General features: G+C 38.1%; 2 protein-coding genes across 9 annotated transcripts in view; both read left to right on the forward strand.

Annotated features, from left to right (window-relative positions):
* The first annotated feature begins 959 nt into the window (after window positions 1–959).
* serinc2l (serine incorporator 2, like) lies at window positions 960–15,172 on the forward strand. Its single transcript, XM_053632637.1, has 10 exons — window positions 960–1,168; window positions 2,069–2,230; window positions 2,326–2,513; window positions 2,654–2,733; window positions 4,659–4,793; window positions 5,624–5,793; window positions 7,215–7,305; window positions 10,228–10,384; window positions 11,581–11,790; window positions 13,347–15,172. Exons 1-10 carry the CDS (start codon window positions 1,130–1,132, stop codon window positions 13,483–13,485), a joined length of 1,371 nt encoding a protein of 456 aa, XP_053488612.1. The 5' UTR covers window positions 960–1,129; the 3' UTR covers window positions 13,486–15,172.
* Window positions 15,173–22,055: 6,883 nt separating this feature from the next.
* LOC128612420 (transcription factor HIVEP3) overlaps window positions 22,056–25,446 on the forward strand; it is a 66,945-nt gene continuing 63,554 nt past the window's right edge. For 5 of the 8 annotated variants that reach the window (XR_008386742.1, XR_008386743.1, XM_053632599.1 and 2 more), the window contains exon 1: window positions 22,057–22,391. The gene's annotated coding sequence lies outside the window, so the exon portion shown is untranslated. Of the gene's footprint in view, window positions 22,392–25,446 lie in introns of all 8 variants that reach the window. The other 3 variants (XM_053632574.1, XM_053632609.1, XM_053632618.1) reach the window with 1 other exon arrangement.

Here is a 25,446-nt window from a genome sequence, read left to right on the forward strand (position 1 = left end):
TTTACTAATGCTTAGTATATGCTCAGCATACTATGTTCTAGGAAGTGGCACAATCATTAGCTAGCCAAAGTTAGCTGCCATTAGAACATAAAACCATTAGTTAGACTTACCTCATTATGGTTCTTATCTTACTTTTTGACTCCAAGTCTCTTAACATCACTTCACGGTGCAAGGTGTTTGGGGTTCTGAATATTTTTTTCAACGTGTAACCTATAATTTTGAGTTCTTAGTTTTTAAAAGTAAATCTTTCCCTAGTAAATTCAAAATAAAGGGGAAAAAACACTGGTGAATGTAAATGTATTAAATGTATTACATGATCCACTGAACCCTGACCAAGATACAGTGGTTTCTGAACATGATTACATGATCCACTGAACCCTGACCAAGATAAAGTGATTACTGAACATGATTACATGATCCACTGAACCCTGATCAAGTTTAAATGGTTTCTGAACATGATTACATGATCCACTGAACCCTGACCAAGATAAAGTGGTTACTGAACATGACTACGTGATCCACTGAACCCTGGCCAAGATAAAGTGATTACTGAACATGATTACATGATCCGCTGAACCCTGTCTATGCCAGTCACACTCATGTTTCTTGGGTGTCTGTTTTCCAAATAAAAAGCTCTTTAATCGCCTAACAACAAGCATAATTGCAATTTTAATAAACAAAGGTCTATGTTTTAATTATTTGTATTTATTTATTTTTACTCTACAAATACAATAACAGTTACTCAGTGTGAGTGGTTTGGGTTTTGAGTGGAACATTTTAGAAATAAAAAGCTTTGGTGCCAGTAAATAAATATGATGAGCAACATTTTCCTAATATTTGAGTTGTCAGGTTACATTTCATGAATTTATCATGGTTGGATATCGCTTATAAAAACAAACAAACAAACAAACAAACAAACAAACAAACAAAAACTCTGGCACAGAGGGTAGTGTCCTGCCCAAAGACTTTTATTATTTGGGTTTGCCGGTGTGGTTTATTTTTCGCAGCTACACCCGTTAGCGTGTGAATGCTTAAGTAGCAGCTAGTTATTTAGTTCACCAGTTAGCATTTGGATTAGTTGGACACCAAAGTAACCAAATCCTGATTTTGGTTCAGCGGCTGCTGGAAAATGGGGGCTTGTGTGGCATTATGTTCCCTTGCAAGCTGCGTAAGTGTTTTATTTCTTTTGAGTTGACGAGTTTCTTTTGTACTCCGACGGAAGGTAGCTGACTCGCTTTGCTAAGAGGCAGCTGTGTAGAAATATACTGTTCATTCACTCAGCTAGCATTGAGTTTAATTTAACCGGCTCAGGTAACTTTTAACGAGCGAAATGACGGTGCTGTTGTGTTTACTGTGTAACAGCGTAACATTTCTATCATCGGTAGTGTGTTTACATATGACTGTGATAGCTAGACGGTTAATCCGAAATGGCTTCCTATTAGCTATACTAGTGCAATTTAAACTGGTGTAAAATAATTTTTTCAGGTTATACATATAGTACTATATGAGGATTAAGGATCAATTTTGGTCCTCTTGTTTATTTAGTTTAATATGGATTTTTTTTTTTCATCGACGTTGGATGTTTACGACACACCTTAACGTTATAGGTTCTGTTTCTTCTATGTTTATAAATATTTTTCACACAGACCTTGTGTACAGTTAAGAATTTTTATTTGTCAAATATATATATTCTACATCCCAATGTAGAACTCAATGTAGCATTAACGGGAAGACTGAGTGGGCGGGGTTTTCGTTGTCGTCATCGAAAATTAACGATAATCTGGCTGCTTTATTTTTGGGCTTTATTTTGTTTTTAAAACCTAAAACTATACTCTATATCATATCACAGGACTGAAAGTAAGACAGGCTTCTGAATTATACTCAAAATGAAATCTCACTGTGTCAATAGAGAATACAATGCACTTGTTCCACTCCTACACCTCTGCTTGAGTCAGGAAGTGATTCATTGTAAGCTGACCTGTTTGTCATTGTTTTCCATGTAAACATTAGAGAAAGCTGATGTATTTTTAATTGAAGGTTTTTTTTGTTTTTTTTTTTAACTCTCTAGGCATCATGTTTGTGTGGTTCTGCCCCATGTATTCTCTGTGGGTGCTGTCCATCATCCAACAACTCTACAGTCACGCGGCTGATCTTCTCCTTCTTCCTGTTACTGGGCACACTCGTGTCTATAATTATGATACTGCCTGGCATGGAGACTCAGCTTCGTAAGGTGAGAACAGCATCATCATCCTGTCTGTGCTATAAAGATATGGTGGTGTGGTGTAACCATAACATTACTTACTTGGTTTTGTGACATTCCTCCAGATTCCTGGCTTCTGTCAAGGTGGGAGCACTATAGCAGGGCTCGAGAACCAGTTTAACTGTGATGTAATTGTGGGCTACAAATCCGTGTACCGCATGTGCTTTGCCATGGCCTGTTTCTTCTTCCTCTTTGCTGCCATCATGATTCGTGTACGGAGCAGTAAAGATCCTCGGGCTGCTATTCAGAATGGGTGAGGTGTAGAATTACTGCACCTGTTGTATGATGCCTGAGATTACGATTGCATAGTGGAAAGGTGCTGCTTCCCATAATTCCCATAATCACGTAGTACTGTAGTCTAAACTATTTACTCTGTTGCTTTTATATTTACAGATTCTGGTTCTTCAAGTTCCTAATCTTGGTGGGGATCACTGTTGGAGCCTTCTTCATCCCTGATGGAACATTTCATAATGGTATATCTAGTATAGTGTAAATATTGTGATGTTGATTATCTGTAGAAGAGGTGCCAATCACAAAACAGCTTCAGACACCAAATGACAGAATTGTATAAAACCAGAAACTGCATTTCGTGGACATGTGTATATGACTGCAGTGCCTCGAACTGCCTGTAGTATTCACCACCCTTGAACTTTTCCACAATTTGTAGTGTTTCAAAGTGGAATTTTCTTTCACCTGTTAGAAGGTGAACTTCTGCCCCAGTCTCAAGTCTCTTGCAGATTGGAACTTTTTCTTTTAGTGTTGCCCTGTATTGGGCTCCATCTGTCTCACTACCAACCCTGAGTAGTTTCCCAACCCCTGCTGATGAAAAGCATCCCCACAATGTGATACTATCATCACCAAAATAGTGTTTTCAGGCTGTTGGGGTTTCTGTCAAATTATAGTGCTTTGTACCTAGGCCAAAAAGGTCAGTTTCTCATCAGACCAGATAACCTTTTTCCACAGTCTTCAACATGCCTTTGGCAAACTCCAAATTGGATTTCATATAGGTGTAACCACTTCTCCATAAAACCAAGCCCAGTTGTCTTGTTACCAACTTCTTCCATCTGAGCTGTGACTATCTCCAGCTCCTACAGAGTTACCCTTGGCCTCTTGTTTGCATCTCTCACTAATGCCCTTCTTATTTGGTTGCTGAATTTTTGTGTACAGCCTCCTCTTGACAGAGATGCAATTGTTCCATATTCTTTCCATTTTTAATAACAAATTCTTAGATGTTTAAAGTTTGGGACATGTTTGTTTATTTATTCATTCATTTATTTAATAACCAAACCCTGATTGACACTTTTCCAGAAATTTGGGGCATTTTGAGATGCACCTGTACTAATGCTCTTCTTGATGAATGAGCACAAATCCCCACAGCCACACTCTAAAATCTAGTGGAAAGCCTTCCCAGAAGAATTGAGGCTGTTGTAGCAGCAAAAGGGGGAACAACATTGGAATGGAATGTTCAACAAGCACACGTGGGTACGATGTTCAGGTGTCCACATACATTTGGTCCTATTATGTGTGTGTGTATGACTTATTTGGTCTATTCATGTCATAATCCCATTTAAGTCCATTAAAGTTCCAGGTTGTAATAGAAAATATGGAAGGATGTAGGGGTGGGGGTGATCTAAATACTTTGCCATTCATAATGCCGTTAATGATGTTCTGTTTGTTTGGCGTTGCTCTGTGATGCTGCCGTTGCATATTATTTTATTTAAACATATATTCTTAAATTCTGTGTGCAGTTACAAAACCAGGAATGACAGCATTATTTCAGCGGGCAGTAATCACAGAACAGACTAATAATAGTATTTATGGTAATGGAATTCTGAGAACCATTGTGGAGAAGTAGTTGAGAAGCAGAGAAGCAGTTGGATAGGTAGTAATTCTTTTTAATGAGGTTTTTGAGATTTGTGGATTCAGTACTGGAAATAGGACAAGATGTTATTGTGTGCCTTGTCGTATCAGTACCTGCTATTTCGCACACAAATGACTCATCCTGAGGGAAATTAAAGAAACTCAGGAGCGATAAGGTGAGTTCAGAGCTGGGTTTTATTACTTGGTGGCTGCTTTTCAAATATAAACTACACCATAGTGACATCTTTTAAGTGCTTTATTTGGTGAGTTATTGTTTGTTGTCAGCAAATAATTCTCTGGTTCTTATTCCCATTCCTCTGTGTAATGTGTGTATGATTTTGTGTAGAGTAATATGTATGATGTAAAAAATCAAGCACTGTAAGGGGTAAAAAAAAAAAAAAAAAAAGTGTATTAAAAGAAAGCACAGAATTGTGTAGAGCGTGTGGTCCAAGATCCACCAATCTAGTTAACCATTGTTTATAACTAATGTTCCTGAGTCATTTCCTATGTCTTATGACCCATCATTGTATGTGTACAGTGTGGTTCTACTTTGGTATTGTGGGTTCCTTCATGTTTATCCTGATCCAGCTGATCCTGCTGATCGACTTTGCCCACTCGTGGAATGAGGTGTGGGTTAGGAACGCCGAAGAGGGCAGCAAAGGCTGGTTTTTTGGTAAGGCTGGGAATCTACTTCCTTACGATGGCTTTTCTTACACTCAATAAATTAATTCATTACTCTTACTTAATTTAATTGAAAAGTTTTTACATACAATTTAATGTAGTTAATTCAAAACTAATCCGTTTAGTTGGATCAACACAATTTAGTTGGTTTGGGTCAGATTAATTTGCTCTAGTATGTCTAAATTTATTACATTTGTCAAACTAAATTTTCTTATGTTGGTCCAACTTAATTTTTTAAAATTAATTTACTGGGGAGTAATTCATTTTCTTATGTTTAAACAAGCAGTTTCATTCATCATTATACACAATGTGTATAATTAAAAAATAAGAAAAGACTGGAGTCTACTGACATTAGTATAGATCACTGAGTGGCCACAGCCTAAGCGCCACTCTTCAGCACAATGGTAACCACAAAATTCAAAAACATTACAGAACTCCTTCAAATATCGAACATAACTGAACATTAAATACGAACGTCTTTCCCTTTACTGAAAAACACATAAAATAACACTTAATCTCTAAATTTACTCTCCTATGCACTCTAATTATGCACTCTAATTGCAAAGCATGCTAGGAACTACAGATTCACTGCCAAGTCAGTTGTCAACAAAAATGATTCATGTAATTTTAATACAAATGTATTGTGAACAGTTTTAAATATATGTGGATTGAACCAAATGAAATTAAATTGTGACAAAATGTTCAAAACTTGTTACTTTAGCTCGTTCTAATTAATTACACTGAACGGGTGGGGCCTTTTTTGAGTGTAGGGTACACTCATACCTGAAGTGTAATCTGAGAATGTGGTTTGATTGTGTATAGGTCTCCTGTTTTTTACCATCCTGCACTATGTCCTGGCTTTTGCTGCTGTGGTGCTTTTCTATCTGTACTACACCAAACCTGACAGCTGCACCGAGCACAAAGTCTTCATCAGCCTGAACCTCATCTTCTGTGTCATCGTCTCTGTGGTGTCCATTCTGCCCAAAGTACAGGTATGATCATCATTCGCTACACTTGTTGATGGTTTTATCAGATGTACATCCTGCTGTATTGTACTCTTAAAGAAGAGCTTTGATGCAGTAAGGAATGCAGTTTTTGTGCTCCTCACAGTTCAGTTTCAGCTTGGAGAAATGAACTAATGTGTTGAGATCATGAACATGCAATGTGCTTCCACATCGACACTTTGCCTTTGCTAATTACAAGTTATTGCTAATGTGTCTTGCATATAGACACTCTGGGTATGGCCGAAATCACATACTGTGACCAAACCTACTGCATTTGATTCAGTACATACTGCTCAGTCGTTGATGCAGTATGTACTGATCAGTATAAGTGTTAAGCACAAATACAATCTGGATGTACTACACAGTGCAGGTTCTGACCGCTCTTCCACTCCAGTCCCGCTCCCTTATGGGATTGCGTAGTAGCCACAGTGTCCATTGCTTCATACTGCAGAATCTCAGTGGAAGCAGTAGGTCATCCGGGTATTTCATGCCTACTGTTTTATGAATACTGAGAACTCTGACACAGTATTACTTTGGCTTGCTACTTTTCGCCTACTGTATAATAAGGTAGTAGGGATATTCGGACACAGCCTCTGTGTTAAGAATTCATGAAAATTTTTGTGACTGCCACAGAATCTCCTGCCTGTAAGCCTTGATAGTCATCTCTATCACAGCTTTGACATGAATTTGTGATTGCCTCAGTAATCTCCAGAATTGGAAAAGAACAGTATACTGTGCATAGCTCCAAATCTTAATAAATAATCCCTGCAGTTCATATTTGTCAAGGGTTGCATCCACTGATGAAACCTAAAGCTGAATGTTTGTGTGCACCTGTTGTAGTTACAAAAGAATTACTGAAGTGTAACATTTTCTCCAAAATAGCCTTTAGAGTAGAGGTTCTTAAACATTTTGCAGTCAGGGACCCCTTTGACTGTAGAATAAATTCCATGGACGCCCTCAGCACAGGTTTATTTTAGGAACATAATCAGACTATTCAAATATTAGGCTCAATATTTAGTTTTAAATGCATGCAATCATACTTTTATTTATTAGAGCATTAAAGCTTTTCATTCCTGAATGTTCCACAGCCCGAACACTTTCGGTCCTAGGTGGCGTTAATCGTTTTTAGTTAATAATGTATGGATTAAACCCATTCAATTTAAGTGACCAGTTAAATAGTCTAACTATAGGAGTTCAAATAAAAAATAAATAAAAATGATTAGATTTATTTTTATTTTAATAATAACGCTGGATTGTGATTTCCACCACTGTAACAAAATAAATCATGCACCTCCTAGCTATGCTTCACAGACCCCTGGGGTACCCTGGACCCTACTTTGAGAATCACTTGTAGAAGATTTCAGATAGTTTAGTCTCATTTTACTTTCTCCTTGTCTTGTGTGTCACAGAATGCCTCTCCACAATCTGGTCTGCTCCAGTCATCCGTCATCAGTTTGTACACCATGTACGTCACCTGGTCTGCCATGACCAACAACCCTAGTAAGTCCTTCACAAGATGACAGTAGTTGCTTAATGGTTGTTTAAGTCATGGGTTTATATGATAAAAATGATCTTTAACTTCCTCAGGTTAATGAATTTGGGGGCGTGAGTATCATGCTGTAGAATAGGCTTGTGATCCTTTGATGGTGTGTCCTGTTAATTTATGGCTTGGAGAAGTACTTGTTTTTAGTTTGCTCTAGTTATCCCCCAGTAAACATGCATATACATATGCCCAAAGATTTCCTGCAGGATTAATATACATACATATACTGTGTAAAAGTTTTATGCACCCTAATATTATTCATACAAATTTTGTCTTAAGTGTTTTTGTTATAACTTCTGCATTATTGGGATGGTAAAAAATAAAACTAAATAACTTTTATTTTTTATTTATTTTTTTCAAAATATTTCTATTAAACTATTAAATTTTAGACACATTTTTCTGTACATCAGTAAAGAAAGTAACATATTACATAATAGACCACTTTTTAGAAGAAAAAAAAGCCTAATGCCTAATGAAGGCTGTCAGGGATTACCTGAAAATACAAGCAAATGCGAGTCTCCAGACGATACACCATGCATATCACAATATAATTCAGCAAACAGACTGTATGCAAAACTGTACTAAAATGAACACAACTGCCCAGCCCTAGAGACGACTGATTTGTTTTTAAAGGCAAAGGGTTGTTGCACCAAATATTGACTTTATTTGGTGTATTAATGTTTACTGCTTTTTATACTGTTTAATTTAATTATTTTTGAATGCATCTTTCATTTACAGCATTTCTTTACATGTGACTTTTACACAGTACTGTGTATATATTGATTATATTGGAGGAGCTACAACCCCAATTCCGAAAAAGACTCCTTTATATACTATGATTAGATGATTGCCTCACCTGTTACACATTACCTTCTTATTTCAACTTGTCACATCACTATAAGGCCTAAATTCTACCTGTCCTGTTAGCATTTTCCATACTGTCCCAACTCTTTCGAAATTGGGTTTGTATTTTCTGAACTTCTATGTAACTTATTGCAGTGACAGGAATAAAACATGTACACTGCTTTTGTAAGGAAATCTCCTGTAGGAACAATCATAGTGCTTTTCCAGTGTTGGTGCTATGAATTTGTTTTATATACACAGCATGCTTTATAATGGATTTTAACTATACCTTGTGAAGTGAGTGCCCATGGTGAATATGAATCCATTTTGGGATTAGACCGAAGTTTAAGATGGCATTTTTTACATACGGTACTGTGAAAGTTTTTTTTTGTTGTTGTTCTCATACTAATTTCAGAAATAAAAACAAAATCTAAGATGAAACAAAGGCAACCCGAGTAAACACAAATACAGTTTTTAAATGATGGTTATTTATTGAAGCAAAAAAGTTATCCAATACCAATTGGACCTGTGTGAAAATGTATTTGCCCCTGTAGTTACTAATTGATGAAATCTATGAAACTGCATTCATAATGGGGTTCAGCTAGACAACCAGGGCTGATTACTGCCAGACCCTGTTCAATCAAATCAACACTTAAATAGAACTTTTTCAACAGCATGAAGTTGGTTAAAAGATCTTACCCAGCAACACACTATGCCATAGTTGAAAGAAATTCCAGAAATTATGAGGGGAAAAAGGTGATTGAAATATATCAGTCTGGGAAGGGTTACAAAGCTATTTCAAAGCTCTGGGTCTCCAAAGAACCACAGTGAGAGCCATTATCTCCAAATGGAAAAACTCTGCACAGTAGTGAAGTTTCCCCAGAAGTGGCTGACTTTCCAAAATTCCTCCAAGAGCACAGCAACTACTCATCCTGTAAGTCACTAAAGAGTTAAGGACATCATCAAAGGACCTACAGGCCTCTATTTGCATCAAGAAAGGTCACTGTTCATGACTCCCCTATCAGAAAGACACTGGGTAAAAATGGTATCCATGGAAGAGTGTTGACATGAAAACCACTGCTAACCCAGAAGAACATTAAGGCTCGTCTGAATTTTGCCAAAACACACCTTGATGATGCTCAAACTTTTTGGGAGAATGTTCTGTGGATTGATGAGTCGAAAGTGGAACTGTTTGGAAGACAGGAGTCCCATTACATCTGGTGTAAACCAAACACAGAATTCCAAAAAAGAACATCATACCAATAGTCAAGCATGATGGTGGAAGTGTGATGGTGTGGGGATGCTTTTGAAAATCAAGTGCAACTGGATTATGCAGTAAGACAATGATTCAAAGCATAGGAGTAAGTCCTAGTCCTAGAAGTAAGTAAAAGACTATTTATTGGAAGCATTTGGTTGCAGTTATTGCTGCTAAAGGTGGCACAACCAGATTTTAAGTTTAAGCTGGCAATTACCTTTTCACATGGGTGATGGGTGTTGGATAATTTTTATTTATTTATTTTTGCTTCAATACAATAAATAAATAAAAACTGTATTGTGTTAAGTCGGGTTGCCTTTGTTTTATGTTGTATTTTGTTTGAATATATAAAGCTATTTAGTATGAGTTGCACAAAAACAGAAGAAATGTAAATACTTTTTCACAGCACTGTAAGCAAGAAAAGTAAATATAGCTATTAAATAGGTTTTTATTTGAGATGTGAAAGAATCATTGTTAGACACTGTACTACTGGCTTTTGCTGTGTCATTTTGTCTGCTAGGAAAGCTGTTCTAGCCGGAGTTCTTATCAGGACAGTTCTGTGATAATTGTACAATTACTGGCCCAACACATCTCCCAGTTTGGCATGTTGGGTGCTTGGCGCAGACAGCTAATCAAATTTATTAAAGATAGCACCATATACGGTCAAGGTTCTAATGTTTACCTAATGTAGCAGTGTTGTGCATTATTCCTGTTCATGTAGTACAGATTGTTGTTTGTTTCTATGCCTCCTCCTGATTTGGTGTTTGTCTGGCTTTCTTAGATCGGGAGTGTAACCCCAGCCTTCTGAGCCTGGTGTCCAATGTGAGCGTCAGCACTACACAGTCCCCACCAACCAGTGCCCCGGGTATTGTGCAGTGGTGGGACGCCCAGGGCATAGTGGGGCTCGTCATTTTCCTCTTTTGCACTTTTTATGCCAGGTACAACATGCCAGTCCAATCATGTGAACAAATAGTATAATGATGCATTTGTGTCACATTTTCACTTGATCTTTACTGTGAACATTATGATGCTGTGGTAAAGATGCTTTTCCTCTGATGCAAAGATGTGCCTTGCGCCTTTGGTTGGGTATGTTTCTAGGTCTATATATAAGTTCTAAGACAATATATGTCAACAAACGAAAATGCTAATAAAGTGGTTTCTATCAGTTGCTGAGAGAGGAGTCCCCTCGCTCACCTAGTTAATATAGATCTTTAATCTGCCTCCCAGTGTTTTTGTTATAGGGGGTTGCAAGACTACTTAATTTTTCTAGCTGACCAGTAATTCATAGTCTACTAATCAGCTTCTCCACACTTAAAGCAACTGATTTTGAAGCTTGGAATTTTTGTGGCTTTTTTTTAATTAGTGCAGTGAAATGCGAATAATCAGCAGGCACTTCGTCTAAGCACATTTCAATTAACTGCCATAGACAAATTATATTTCAGCTTCATTGTATGGTGTTTTTTTTTTTTTTTTTTTTTTTTTTGTGTGTGTGTGTGTGTGTGTGTGTGTGTAATTTTAATAACATAGTGGAATAAACATGCAAAATAATAAATCTGTGTATCATGTTGCACTATTTAAGCATGTACTAGACACACTAGACTCAGCTGAAAACAAAACATTCATTCTGGAACTGAGAGCATGCATTGTGGAATCTCATGTCTATCAACAGAACCCTCCTTATCGCTCAATGACCAGCCTTATTTTTCAGTTTTATATCGCTTAGGTGCTAACTAAAATCTTAAGGACAACAAAATTCCTGTGTGTACATAATAGTGATTATATTCCATTAAAGCAAAGGGGGGGGAAAGTACTTCTAGCATAGTCTTACACAATGTACATACTTTCAGACTAACAGCACATTTAGCCATCTATCTTTACTGTCAGCCTAACTTAAAAATAAACAGAATTTTTTATTATTATTATTATTATTATTATTATTATTATTATTATTATTATCATTTTTAAATCATCCACTTCCCAGACTAGTAGAGAGCTCCCTACATCCCCATTGCGGATGTATTAGTCAGCAAATCAGCTAGTCTATGCAACCCCTATTTTGGTGTAAAGTAAGAGATGCTTGAGTGTGCCATTGTGAACGTTTTCCTGACAAAGCACACCTTCTGTCTTCTCACAGTATTCGCTCATCCAGTAATGCTCAGGTGAACAGGCTGATGCAAACAGAGGAGGGTCACGGCTCAGATGTGGAGGGACCGGTTGGAGAGGACGGCCTGCGGCGAGTGGTGGATAACGAGGAGGATGGAGTAACCTATAGTTACTCGTTCTTTCACTTTCACCTCTTCCTGGCCTCTCTCTACATCATGATGACTCTCACCAACTGGTACAAGTAAGTGGGTTTGTTGTACAATATTATACTGTACTAGGACTTGAAGATGTAGTGTCTAGTAGCAGGAAGTGAAGGTGTTGTACGCTTGAGGACATTCTAGGAGCAGCAGTTGAATGGTGGGGAAATTCCCCGGTGTTTATATAGACGTGTGTGATGTACATGTATAATGTCGTTAAAGTTAATCATGTGACTGATTAGTCATCTTTCCACTGAAGAAAACAAATTTTCATGGAAATCTGGTTTGGAACTGAAACATTAAGACTACAGTTCCTAGAGTGAGTCTTCATTATGGCTAAAACTCAGACCTGAAACCATGTAAATGTGATGTTTAGACCCAGATTTTAAATCCTAAAGTCCAAAATTGTAAAATTGCGGTTGGTTGAGGCAGTGACATTTGCCCTGCTGAGTGAATCTCTGAAGGCAAAAAAAGGCCAAGAATTTTTGTTTGTTGTTTGGTTTTTTTTGCAGGGGGCGGTTTGTGCTTTTATATGCATGTATTATTTTTCTATCCTCTTTCATATTTTTGTTTGGTGACCTTAAGAAGGTTTTCATAAACTTTGGCACCTGTTAATTCTTATTGAATTGCTTGATTTGGCTGTATATCTGGTGAAATTTGACATACTCCAAATTGTCTGAAATTAGCTTTTTTCATATTTAATGTTTGCAGGTATTGGGGGGAGAGGTTATATCTGTCATGACATCAGTAGGAGTAAACAAAGTATTTGCTTTTGGGGCAGGAGTTGGTAACAAACAAGCTAGCTGTAAATACGAACAGTTCACTTAATTTTTATTATTTATTTTTTATGAGACAGTGGGATGGAAAACCTGAATATGTTCTTTGTTCATTATGTTGGAGTACATAGTACACAGGAATTACTGTACCAACTTTGCTGTGCAGCTACAGCCCACACAATTCCAAATAAAGTTTCCTGTGTATAGAAAATTAGAGCCGTGTGTATGTGTGCATGCAGATTTATGCTCATGTTCACAAGTGAGAGAATTAAAACAGTGTGGTTTTTTTTGTTGTTGTTTTTTTTTTTAAATGCAGCAGGACAGATGGAGTCGCATTTTTTTTTTTTTATTATTTTATTTTTTTTTTATTTATTTTTTTTTTTATACAGTTGCTTCAATCCACAGCACCACTGTGAGATGTACATTGCTTAAAATAAAAGCGTAATCTGTTTGCTGAGATGTGGCCAGACTCAGGTTTTTTGGCAGTGGAAAAGTGACTGTTGAAGTTTTGAGGTGTGAATTGGAGCGAAGCCGTGCCAGTTGTTGAGTCAAATGTCTGCCTTCCAGGAAATGAGTAACCATGAAGGAACTAGGCAATCAAATTGCTTTTTGGAACTGGAAATCTGTCCCACTGCAGTCTGATGAAAGGTGCCTGTGACCTGGTAGTTTTTTAGTAGTACACAAGGCTACTGGACTGTAGTAAAGCTACCTTATGTACAAGTACCTAAATGTTTTCATATTTTGGCACCCAAGATCAAATGCCATATGGGTCCTATGCATTAAGCACATGTGTATTATTATTCTTCCTTTTTTTCTCCTCACAGGCCTGACATTACCACCCAGGCCATGCAGAGCAGCATGCCTGCAGTGTGGGTGAAGATCTGCTCCAGTTGGTTGGGACTGGCTCTGTACCTTTGGACCCTTCTGGCCCCACTCATCCTCCCCAACCGAGATTTCAGCTGAGCCATCTTTCTTCCATACGTGGGGATGTGTGTGCATGTATATGAGAGCCAGAGTGTGCTACTTCTCACCTTTACGTTATGGAGTTGTAGCATAAAGAGTGTATTATAGGATAAATGGCTGAAGTATGTGTTTTTCATATCTGCCCTTACTTGTTATTTTCAGATTGTAGGTGTATTTCATGAAGTGTCTTTACTGGTGCAGTTTTACCCTCATGTCTTTATATACTTGCTACTTGCATTCTTAAAGGGACAACTCAAACACCCTCCTAAGACAAATGGTGATGGTGCGGTACTATTCAACAGTCCATTTACTTTAGTGATCTAGCCACGAATATGAGTCTGCATGATATTGCTGCTACAAACCTTCTCTACCTATAGTGAAGACACTCTTTACTGGAGGCTCATTTTCTCTGTCGGGTTTACTATTTCACATTAGTCAAGCACTTTGACCTCAAGCAATTTCAGCAGGGATGAGAACATGTGATTCAGAACTTGCTGATGACCATGGGGCTGTCAAAAGGGGTTGTTTATTTGCAGCCCTTACTGGAGCCCCATGGAGGCAGTGTGTAGGAGAGATAAGCACAACCTACACTATTGCAATACTGCTGCATCACACTTGTGCAGAACTGTAATATTAAACGCTAATCTATATTGCTAATATGGTGATGATAGTGGTGCTTTTTCACCCTGTGTTGCAGTTGATCTTGGAGGGATAATCAAATGTGCATACAAAAACTGTGTTGTATAGTGTCATGCAATAACTAGAACGTCATATCAGTGCTGGGTAGGCCATGTTTGTAGTTGACTGTAATGGTATAGTTTTTCATTTCTAATGGTTAACTATGTAAAACTATGCATGCACTAAAACATTTCACTTCTTCTAAATCCAAGGTTTCATTGTCAATGGTGAGTAAACAAGACGCTCTGATTATATTTAATTGCTGAAGCTTGGTACTACAATTGATTTGCTGAGCAATTGATGGATGGTCACTTTTTATACATTTCTTTCCTTTTTGCTTTTGATATTGTGAAATGGGTGTGTGGATCTATGATTTTTGTTAAGTGAAACATTTTCCTGTTCAAAATTTCATGTGCCTTTTTCATGTCCTTCCTATTTTAACATTTTGCACTGTATGTACACTGTTTTTCGTTCAAGTACATATTAGTGGATGGAAAATGATGGCAGTTTGTAGTTTTAAATATTGTAGATTTTGAATCCTATTGTCTGGTGAATGAAGGTTTGTTGTCATGAATCGGTGGAGTTTCTTATGAACTCGATTTAACTTCAAAGTGGTCTGGGTGTATTCTTTTGACATGAGTATTGTAAACGGTGAACTGGTCACATTGTAAAGATTGTAATTAATAAATAAGCATGTAAATGCATCTGGTATGTTTTGCCCAGAATAACCAATTAACACAAGTGTTCTACTGCACACATGGTATTGATTGAGAAGCAACCTGCAAGTTTTTCAATGGTGTCGAAACACAAAGTGCCTTAATTGATAACCAGGCTTATCAACAATGTTCAGACCTGGACCCAGACCTGAAGACACAAGTGCCTTGCTTGATTTATACCATCCAAAAGGAGTGATTATGGCATTGCACATTGTTCGAACATAGTGATTTATTGTAGCTTGATCTGCATGTGGCAATTTTAAATACTACAATAAAAACCACTCTACAGCTAACGAATGTGTTTGTCTGTTCTCCCTCTGATATGTAGCAGGTATGTTACGTAACGTGTCCATGGAGAGATGAGATTTATCGTGTCCACTAGGTGGAACTGAGGTACTGCTCCTATGTGTAAAGGAGGTGAACGAAGAATTTCACAAAATATCTGAGATACAGTAATGATTATGCATATAGAGAAGGCATAGTTAAAATGCCTATTGTGCTCAGTTAAGGAGCAAATAAGCTTTTTGTTGATCTTAATAATCAAGGATGAACTATAAAAATGAGGGGTTTTTTTTTGTTGTTGCAAAAATGGTATGTACTATGGATTCTCCATGCGCAAGTATATATTTCTTGTCACTTTTCCTCTTTGCTCTTTTTAAATGTGTTTACATGTTTAAGCTGTTAGTTTTCATCCATTTTCAGTCTCAGGACCTCACTTTGGCCCCACTGAGCATAAAACCTTTTTTTTTTTTTTTTTTTTTTTTTTTTTTTTTTTTTTTTTTCCCATTTACAAGCAATTACCGCTCTCACACTTCTGAGGCATTTGGCATGATACTCAGCTGAAATGAGTCGTCCATAGCTAAGAAAAACACAGGCATATAAATTTCAGAATGGTTCCGTTTCAAAGCAGCGAGACAAAATATAATTATGTTTGGTAAATTCCACAGGCTTGGAACTGGGTTTGTTTTAGGTGGCTAGAACACAAAAAGGATATGGAACATATTCAACGCTTTAACCTGAGCAGTTTGAAAGTGTGTGCATTTAAAACACAAATTATTGTTGCTTATTTTATCGCATGGTAATATAGTGCCCATGTTTGCGGGTACTTTTTGCCCATCACATATGAAATGGTACAGTCCAAACAGTAGTGTGTGTGTAATGTGATGAGTTTTTATTCTACCACACTGTTCTTGTCAAATGTGTATGAGCAGTTAGACTAGTGTTTCTCAATCTAGCCCTGGAAGTACCACCTCTGTTCATGTTTTGGCATTTTCCCTGCTCCAATCAGCTAATAAGCCTAAATTAGGTTGGACTGGGTGAGTTAAAGGAGGGAAAACACCAGAATGTGCATGGCACTGGCACTCCAGGACCAGGATTGATGAACACGGAGTTTAATCATGTAGAACATGAACTGAATCTTATCAGAACCTCTATCATAGCCAAGAACACAGCACCATTCTTACATTTAATATGCTCAGTGTTGCTATTCACTTTCTATGTGAACATATTCCAATTTAAATGTTAAAGTTATTATTTTTTTTGTTTGTTTTCAGCAGCAAGTGTAATTTAAGACAAGTTGGGAGTGAGGAAAGCAGGAGACAGTGTGAAAGTGAGAATCACATGCAGTAGATGGTGATGTTGAGATCATCCTTATCTACCAAAAAAAAAAAATACAAATGGTTTCCTAAAATTAGAGAAGAAATGAAGGAGTTATGAGCATTCGTATAACACTGTATACAGTACATGAAAAATCAACAACAAGGAGTCAGTGGTTCACTATTGCCAAGTCACTCCATTATTGTCTGGCTCAGAAGAGAGAGAGAAAAATCTATTTCTGCCCCAAACACTCAGGTGAAGAATAAAGTTACCCTGGCATATTCATTACATTTGGCCTCATCCTCATTTTCTTGTACTCACGGGTTTACACTTCCTGGAAGCTCAGACCTATACTGGGCTGTGTCCCAATAAACCAAAACTCAGACAACGCAGAAAACCAACGGTTTTTGGCACTGACTACAAAAAAGATCAGATGAGGTCAAAGACTATTGCAGCTGTTGAACATTTATTAGTGTTGCCAAAATCAACACCACACTGTCTGGTAGAAGGGCTTGGGGATAGTAACTCAGCCGACTGCTTGATCAGTCTAACACATTATTAATCAGTACTATTCCATTAAACACACTAATTACCTGATTTTCATCGTCATTACAAATATAGTGTTACCAAATGCTCATTAACATATTTTTTGCCAAGTGCAGCATTTTAGGGAAGACTGCATGTGAAGTTGTACATCTCAAAGCCGGTGAATCTGTGAGATGTTTTTCTAGGTGATGCAGCTCAAAACTTTTTTTCACTCTGTCTCACTCAAATAGTGATAGACATTTAAAAACAACACTGTCTTGATAAGTGTACGCACCTGTCTTATAGCTAAGAGTCTGTTGCTGTTCTCTTGTTTGTTTAAATTTGCTTACAGTGACAAATTGTTATATGAGAAACAGGGTTATGCAGGGATACTCTCTCCTTCTCTAATGCCGAATGTACCCATTTTCATTTCGCAGTCAGGGATATCAGAGAAGTCAGAATGCATCCTGTAAATAATCCTGCATGTAGCATTTAATTATGCAAATATGCATCATTTTTGGTTACCTGATGCTAAATTTAAGAGGCTCTTTCATGAAAATGATATCCTTGGTATACACTGAATCGCTGGTGGGTGGACAGGAAATTTGTCAGGACTGCAGAAATTACATGTGGTAACCACTTTACATAAGAATTCGCATCATTTGAAGCCATGTTATTAATATTAACCTGGAACAATTACAGAGCTTTCTCTTTTATCATAGGGCGGAAATAATAATCAAGCTGGGGAGCAAACAGAACTTATGACGAATGATCTTTGTACCGACCTTCCCTTGCACTCGGTAATTCTCTTTGTTCTTAATCCAAACTTGCCAAACCAGCTCATTTATCCTGCCATGGTAGGTTTTCATCCAAAATATTCATTTTGAGAAGGACTGCACAAACCATGCCCTAATTGTGAAATGACTGAGCGCGCCTGTCAGAGGTGTAATTGCATTCTAAGTGTAAGACCCAGGCACATTGGATTACAGTGCAGTATGGAGCACAACTAATTGAGTTTGGGCACTGCTGGCACATGTGCACTGAGAACATCTACCCGACATTACCACACTATTTGTTTCTTTAGGACATGGAGCCTGCATGCCAGTGTGGGTTTGTAAGATTGGAGAGGTCTGATTATCCTGAATCTGATGGATAGGAGTAGCTCAGCAGTGTTCAGTAAGAAGCATATACTGTACTGCATGTACATGTGCACATACTGTATATACTCTTGTAATATAAACCAAAGCATTTATAGCTCATTAAAATACCACAGTACTAGGATCAGAGTGTTAATGAAAATATAGTTATGGCGTGACATTTATTGTAGATGAGGCAGTGTTCATTGAATTTAAAAGCCTGATAAGAACTGGATATGGTATAAAATGAATTAGAGATAAAACACATTGTTGATTTGATTTTATACTAAGTGCATATTTATATTAATGTATTATAGATCTCTAAAATAGAGAGAGATTCAACATCATTTTAGGACAACATTATCTGCCTTATTGTTGTCTACCTCTGCAGCATTATTGAATGTCAGTGTCACAGCAGCCTGCAGTACAGTCTCTCTGTTTCTCTCTCACTATCCCTTTAATGTACACTGCGCAAGTGCAGCAGGCCTCTGAGAGGAGACTAATGTAGTTACATAATACTCACTGTGCTGGTCGTCTGCTTGAAGAGATGCATGCAGGTAGCAGGATTACATAAGCCTGCAAGGATCATATTGTCAATGTGTGGCGCTCTCACACTGTAGCAGTCCTGCTACTGTGCTGTCCATTCCTCTCTCTCTCTCTCTCTGTCTCTCTCTCTCTCACACACCCTCTCTCACCCCTTCAGGGTATGAAGCTTAACACGGTGGATATGAACATAAAACGGCAACACTGATGCCTTCCAAAAAGAATATAACTACATGCAGAGTACAAAGAGGTTCTGTGGTACACACACACACACACACACTTAAGTGCAGATAAAAATGACCCCAACAAAACAGCTATTTTAGACAACATCCCTTTCTCCCCCCTACACACTTTACCCTCCATGCAGCACCATGTGTGAGTCAGCCTCGCACCGTGGCTGCCATGACGATAGACACGCCACCCCCTCATTCTCTGCAGGGAGTCGGAGCAGTGCTGGCATCCGATGACAAGGCCAGAGCCCGGAGAGCTGTGACTCATCACCTGAGTGCCAGGTGAACTTTACTGTGCGCTGCAGGAGCTCCAGAAGCCTGTCACCTCTTTTTCAACTCAGAGTGCCAAATGATACACAACCACAGACTTTTTATCGATCGCTTCACCACTTTGTATTTCGGTATAAAGTTTGCATGTTTGCATATATTTCCTGACAATGAATATGCAATGATGTTTCTCCTCTGTGATCAATGAGGAATCATTTATGTGCAAGTTTGCCCTTTAGCCAAATGAGAACCATAAGAAATTAAATTGATGCAACTTATAATGATAATGTTTGAATATTCAATTGAATTGGCTGAATTTAACCAGTAACTCTCGGTGCTATCAATTATACTACTTGAGTGTGACACATGTCCTAAATACTGTCATGATGTCACTGACAAAAAAACAAACAAAACAAAAAACAGAACCGCAGAGCCCGCTTATGAATACTGTAAATCAGGGACTGTGCTATACTTATGTATTTTATTACATCTAACACTTTAACCAGGCTGATGTCTCACAGTAGGTTATATGTGGAGAGGAAAGGGATCTCTGGAGAGTGTTAGAGGCAGAGTGAGTAACTCCATGCCAAACAGTGGGAGTGTGGGCGTGAGTAATTCCATTTCAAACAGACCATGGGAGAGCAAGAGAGAAAGAGGAAACAGTCGTGTCTGCACAATGCTGCCAAAGTAAACTGACAGTCTCCATACTGCATAATTTGATACAAATCTGACCTCCTGAAATGACAAGACACCCAACCAGTTGGCCCAATAGAACCGACTTGGCTTTAGGCTTTAGATGACAGGTAATTAATTCGCTGCTTCAGCCTGCGTTGAGTGTTGCTCTTTTTATTTAAAAATAAATAAATAAATAAACTGAACTTTCATACTACCTCCATTTTTATAGATCTGCACAGTTGGATATATAATATTGTATCATCATCACTATCCATTCATACACCTAAAGAGTATTGCTACAATAAATACAAGAATATCAAAAGCAACAAAATATCCATAGCCCTGAATAGAGAATATCACACAAGGCACTCAATTCTTCAAACTATTATAGTTTACATGAATCGGTAAGAATTAATGGTGTGCATAAAACAACTGGTTCTTTAAGGGATACTTTGTTAACATTAATGTCATATTAAATGGAGGATTTCGATGAAAATGAGACGTATCTTCATTGCAGCCCAACCACCCCAGGTCATCCTCTCATCTAAATCACCCACTTATTAACGATTCATATACAGGGTTAACTGAAACAAAAGGCATGCCTTATAATAGTTCCCATGTGAGCTATTTATCACTTAGGGCAGCATTAAATAGCCTTATCTCAAACTGAGGAAGCTAAACAGTGCCTGGGAGTAAGAGTGCACAAGGGAATAAAAGAAAATGTGCTGACTTCAGCAGCTGTCTCTTCCCTGACACATAATATACTCACTGAAAAAAAAGCCTTGTCATTTCTTACACAGAAAACAAGATAAAGCTTTTTATCCAATAGATTTGATGTTGAGTGATTGGTGTACAAATCATTCCCACTGAAGTCTTTTTTCTCACTAATGGGACCAGGTATCAAGATGGGTGACACAGAAAAGCTCTTGTCACCTGAACTCTGACCTCAAATCCCATCTCTGACAAGTTTAAATACTATTTTGCAATTCATGCAAAAATTCAAAGCATAGGTTCTCAAACTTTTTAGCTGGAAAATATTATTTCAACATTATTTAAATATGTGCAATTACATTTTTTAAATATGTGCAATAATATTCTGTCTATTTATAGGTGTTTTAGAGCCTTCTGTTTCCTGAACTTTCCACAGACAGAACACATTAGGTCCAATTTGACATTTATAGGCCTACTTGTTTTTGAGTTGAGGTTTTGGATTAAACCCATTCAATTCGAGAATGAAGGCAGCTAATAACTATAAGAAATGAATAATCAATATAATTCATTCATGTATCTTCTGTAACTACTTTATCCTAATCAGGGTTGCGGTGGACTCTGAGCCTGTCCCAGGAACACTGAGTGCAAGGCGGGAGAATTCATTCTGGATGGGACATCAGTCCATGGCAGGGTACCGTGCACACACACACATTCACACACACTCATTCACTCCTACGGGTAATTTAGCATATATTCAATACGCTTACGGTTGTGTTTTTGGACAGTGGAAGCAAACCAGCAAACCTGCAGAAAACCCAAATGCTCCACAAGGAGAACATGCTCAACTCCACACAGACAGCAAGCACAGAACTGACCCAGACACCCTGGAGCTGTGAGGTGATTATAAATATAATATGTTTGATAATGTTGGGTTGTGATATCCACTGCTGTAATTAAATTCAACAATCATGGATCCTCTGGGTATGCTTTACTTCGCAGACAGACCACACTTTGAGTATGACTGCTGTAGAACACAACTGGCCATGTCATTATGTATATATTAATTTTGCACCCAGGACCAAATCAGGGATTGTTCAAATGAAACCTTGTCCTGTACATAATCAGATAGTTCCATCCCTTTCAGAAACCTAGACACAGCACTGACAATGCCTGTAGAGTATAGCAGCCCTGAACAGAGGTGATCAAACTGGGGTTCGAGGAGGAAATGTTTATCTGATGTGACTCTAAGCATGTTCATTAACTGTATATTTCCTATATTCAGATCTTGTACTGAAGAATGCTGCAAATTGGAATTTTTGGAATGTTCCATGACGTCATCTGACAGCGGCCTCAAACTAGGGGGAAATGAAACGAGTCGGGGGGGGGGGGGCTGTTTGAGCCAGTGAGCGCCGTCTATTTACGCTGCTTCATGATTATTAATGAGCATAAAACCTTTAAGAGCGTCCAGTGGCGGGAGGCAGGAGGGGGTGTGGCCCTCGGGGCGTCTCGTGCGGGGAGGTGCGGCGCGGCGCGGCGCAGCGCGGCGCGAACTTGTTTTGCGTGGCTTGAGAGTGAGTGAGTGAGTGAGTGAGCGAGCGAGTGAGTGAGTGTTGTGCTGCGCGGCTGAATGTCGGGATTGCGCTTCCCGTTTGACAAGGAGGAGGAGAAAGAAGGAACAGCCGAGACACAGACAGACACACAGACAGACACACAGACAGACAGAGAGAAGCAGAAGTACTCACAGGTCGTATGACAGGGATGCGGAGCTCTGGACTCGGCTTCTCGACGGAATAAATGAAAGCGCGCGCCAGTGAGGACAGCAGTGACAGGTTAGACACCACCTTTATCTTCTGCACTTCTAAAAACACCGTGCCTGGACAGTAAGGACAGCCTTTTCTGCTTATCCAGCTTCGGATAGAAATGTCCTAGTGTGCGTTTAGTACTGACATAATGTTTGTGTAGACAACCTAGGCAGTATGTCCAACGAAAACATAAAAGCCAGCTTTAAAACATGGAATGTACCATTAGTTTTCGTAAGGGTTGCGCGCGAGTATGAAAACGGACTTCCTGTAAACCAGCTGGTTTGTTTTGCAACAGTAACGAATGACTCGTTTGTCTGTAATCTCCAAATCAGACGTGAGACATGTACGGAGAGAGAGAGAGAGAGAGAGAGAGAAAGAAACCCCTACTTCTAGTTTTGTCTTTGACTGCGAGTAAGGAAAATATCTCGCTCTTGCTATCCAGTGGAGTGAAGACAGCAGTGCAGGCGTTGCTGCATATAACCTGGAAAAACACTGTTGATATTCTTGGAAGTGACATGCACATTGGAAGTGCCAGGCAGTGTGAGAGCACTGTGAGTATTTATTTAACAGCAGTTCTGCCATAACGCAGATGACATACTGCCATTCTCCAGCCAAGTACTCCAGCTAACAGGTTAATTGTCCACTCCTGTCTACAAATATTTAATGAAGTTTATACATTGTTCATTCACTGTCAAATTGCAGCTCCTCGAGTGACAAACCGAGCTGTCACATGTAGCCTGAGCAAAGCACCCTGCATTTATTTATTTATTTATTTATTTATTTATTTATTTATTATCAGACCACTTTACTGTAAACCCTGTTTTCTCCTGCTGATGCCACAATTTAGGCCACATCTATTATTTGTGATGCCTAAATGTACATAAACATAACTCAGGTGTACCACATCAGACACCAGTGCAGGTCACTTCGGTCCATCGCACTGCACTGTAGTTAAACGGAAGGCTTTTGTGGAAAGCTGAACAGCACCTCACATTCACGTAGGGCTGGGTGATCTAAAAATAGCATATCGCGGTACTTGAAGACATTTCTACAATACACGATGCGTATCACAATATATAATTTAGCTAACGAAAGTATCTGCAAAACGGTAGCAAAATAAACAAGAAGCCGTTAAACTGGGTTTCTTAAATGCCTACGAAGACATAGAATGTTAATTTTTTAAATGTCAAATCAATGGCATCTATTCAGTACAATTTAATTTGTGATTATTAAAAATGTATTAAAAAAAAAATCGAAAAAAACCCCCATCAACATAGGGTTGATATCTCAGAAAAGTTATCGCGTAATCATTTATAACGATATCGAGATCATATCGATATATATCGCCCAGCCCTACATTTAGGTGAGGATTTCTTGACCTTGATACCATTTACATTTACATATATTCATTTAGCAGACGCTTTTATCCAAAGCCACTTATAAATGAGGAAATACAAGCAAAGCGATAGATCAAGCGGAGAACAATACAAGTAGTACTACAATACACGATTTATAATTGAGTTCTAGAAAAGCAAAGTGCGCAGAGTAGGTGTTTTTTTTTGTTTGTTTGTTTTTTAGGATAAAAACATCTCCTATTATGTTACTGTGCTGAGCATCTTTATGGCCATCCAAATCAAGTCATGTGAGCAAAGGAACAGACATGCCATAATACTTTTCAAATCAGTAACCGATTTTGCTTATATCACTTTAAATATTGGAATAGAATTGAGTACAGAAACAGAATCGGCTGTGTTTTCCTCTCAGATTGTAACAATATTTTATAGCCTACTTGTCTACGCATCAGGCATTGTCATGGAAATTTGATCAACGTTTTATATTTAAGAGTATGCAGAGTATCATTTTCTTTGTTGTAATTTATCTGCTTTCAGATTATTTATTTTTGTTGGCAGGTTACAACTGCCACCTCAAAAGTTTATTAATATCAGTGGAGATTATAACAAACAAATTATTTTAAATGGAGTCAATCTGTCCCTGTGGCAGAAAAGTCAAGCTGCAACGAGGTCGGTTTACTCTGACAGACAAGCCACAATAGATTATAAATAAAATTACTTTTATGCTTGAGACATCTGTTAAGGTCACAGGAATTCTAATGAGAACTGTGTGCTTTATTGAGCAAGATGTGGCACCACTGTTGTTGTTGTTGTTGTTTTTTTTTTTTTTTTTTAAATTACTCATTACACTTGGGCTTTCTAGTCTAGCACTGTACTCGGTACAGTGCTATTATGCATGCTAATATGCTATTATGCTTGAATATGCAAAATCAGGCATTTGAATGAAAATTTGTCTGTTTTTCTAACACTTTTTTAAACTGACAAAAGAGCAAAAAAAAAAAAAAAATCCTCAGCAAGTATATATACAGTGCCTGACAGATGTTTGGGGGACACCTCAGGTTTTTATTTGTTTTTGGCAATAACTTTGAGAAAATCAATATTACATATAAATAGTATTTTTGACAGTTAAATTATTATTTCATTAAAAAAAAAAACCTCCTTTAGCTGCCATTACTGCTGCACACAGAGATCACAGGTCTTCCCAGAAGTTGGTGGAGAAGGATTTTCACCTTTCGATTTCACCACTCCTCTTACAGCAACTCGAGTCAATTAAGGTCTGGTGACTCGGCCGGTCATTCCATTACACACATCTCTTTCCTCTCCAAATATCCTGCACAGCTCAGAGGTGTGCTTGAGGTTGTTGAAAATCGAACATATCTGGTAGTGTATGTCTGTGTAGGTGTGTTCACTACGTATCTAGTGTTATCTGGCATTAGGTCTTATCTGTTGGAGATGAATGACCCTTGTTGCTTGTGATTTGCCGGTGTTACTTGGTACTCTGACTTGTAAGATAGTTTTACTGACAGCTTCCGGAGTAATATTTTACTACTAGCACTTATTTAAACTTGTGTGTTTTATCTGTAGCTTCCTCTGTTTGTCCCTACCATGATCTTGCATTTGTTTCTGGTCACTTGAGGGAAACAATTGCAGCACTTTTTTGAGCCGCTTTGAATAAGCTTTATATTTGAATTGGATTCGGCCTTCATTTATGTCATTGGATAAAAGTGTTA

This window comes from Ictalurus furcatus, chromosome 1, assembly GCF_023375685.1.
Source record: "Ictalurus furcatus strain D&B chromosome 1, Billie_1.0, whole genome shotgun sequence".
NCBI lineage: Eukaryota > Metazoa > Chordata > Actinopteri > Siluriformes > Ictaluridae > Ictalurus > Ictalurus furcatus.

Bases quoted from the DNA above. Each gene is read 5' to 3' on its own strand.
- serinc2l (XM_053632637.1), top strand. From the start codon at position 1,130: ATGGGGGCTTGTGTGGCATTATGTTCCCTTGCAAGCTGC. The intron at 2,514-2,653 runs GTGAGGTGTAGA...TTATATTTACAG, and splicing joins CGGGCTGCTATTCAGAATGG to ATTCTGGTTCTTCAAGTTCC. The intron at 2,734-4,658 runs GTATATCTAGTA...GTATGTGTACAG, and splicing joins TGATGGAACATTTCATAATG to TGTGGTTCTACTTTGGTATT.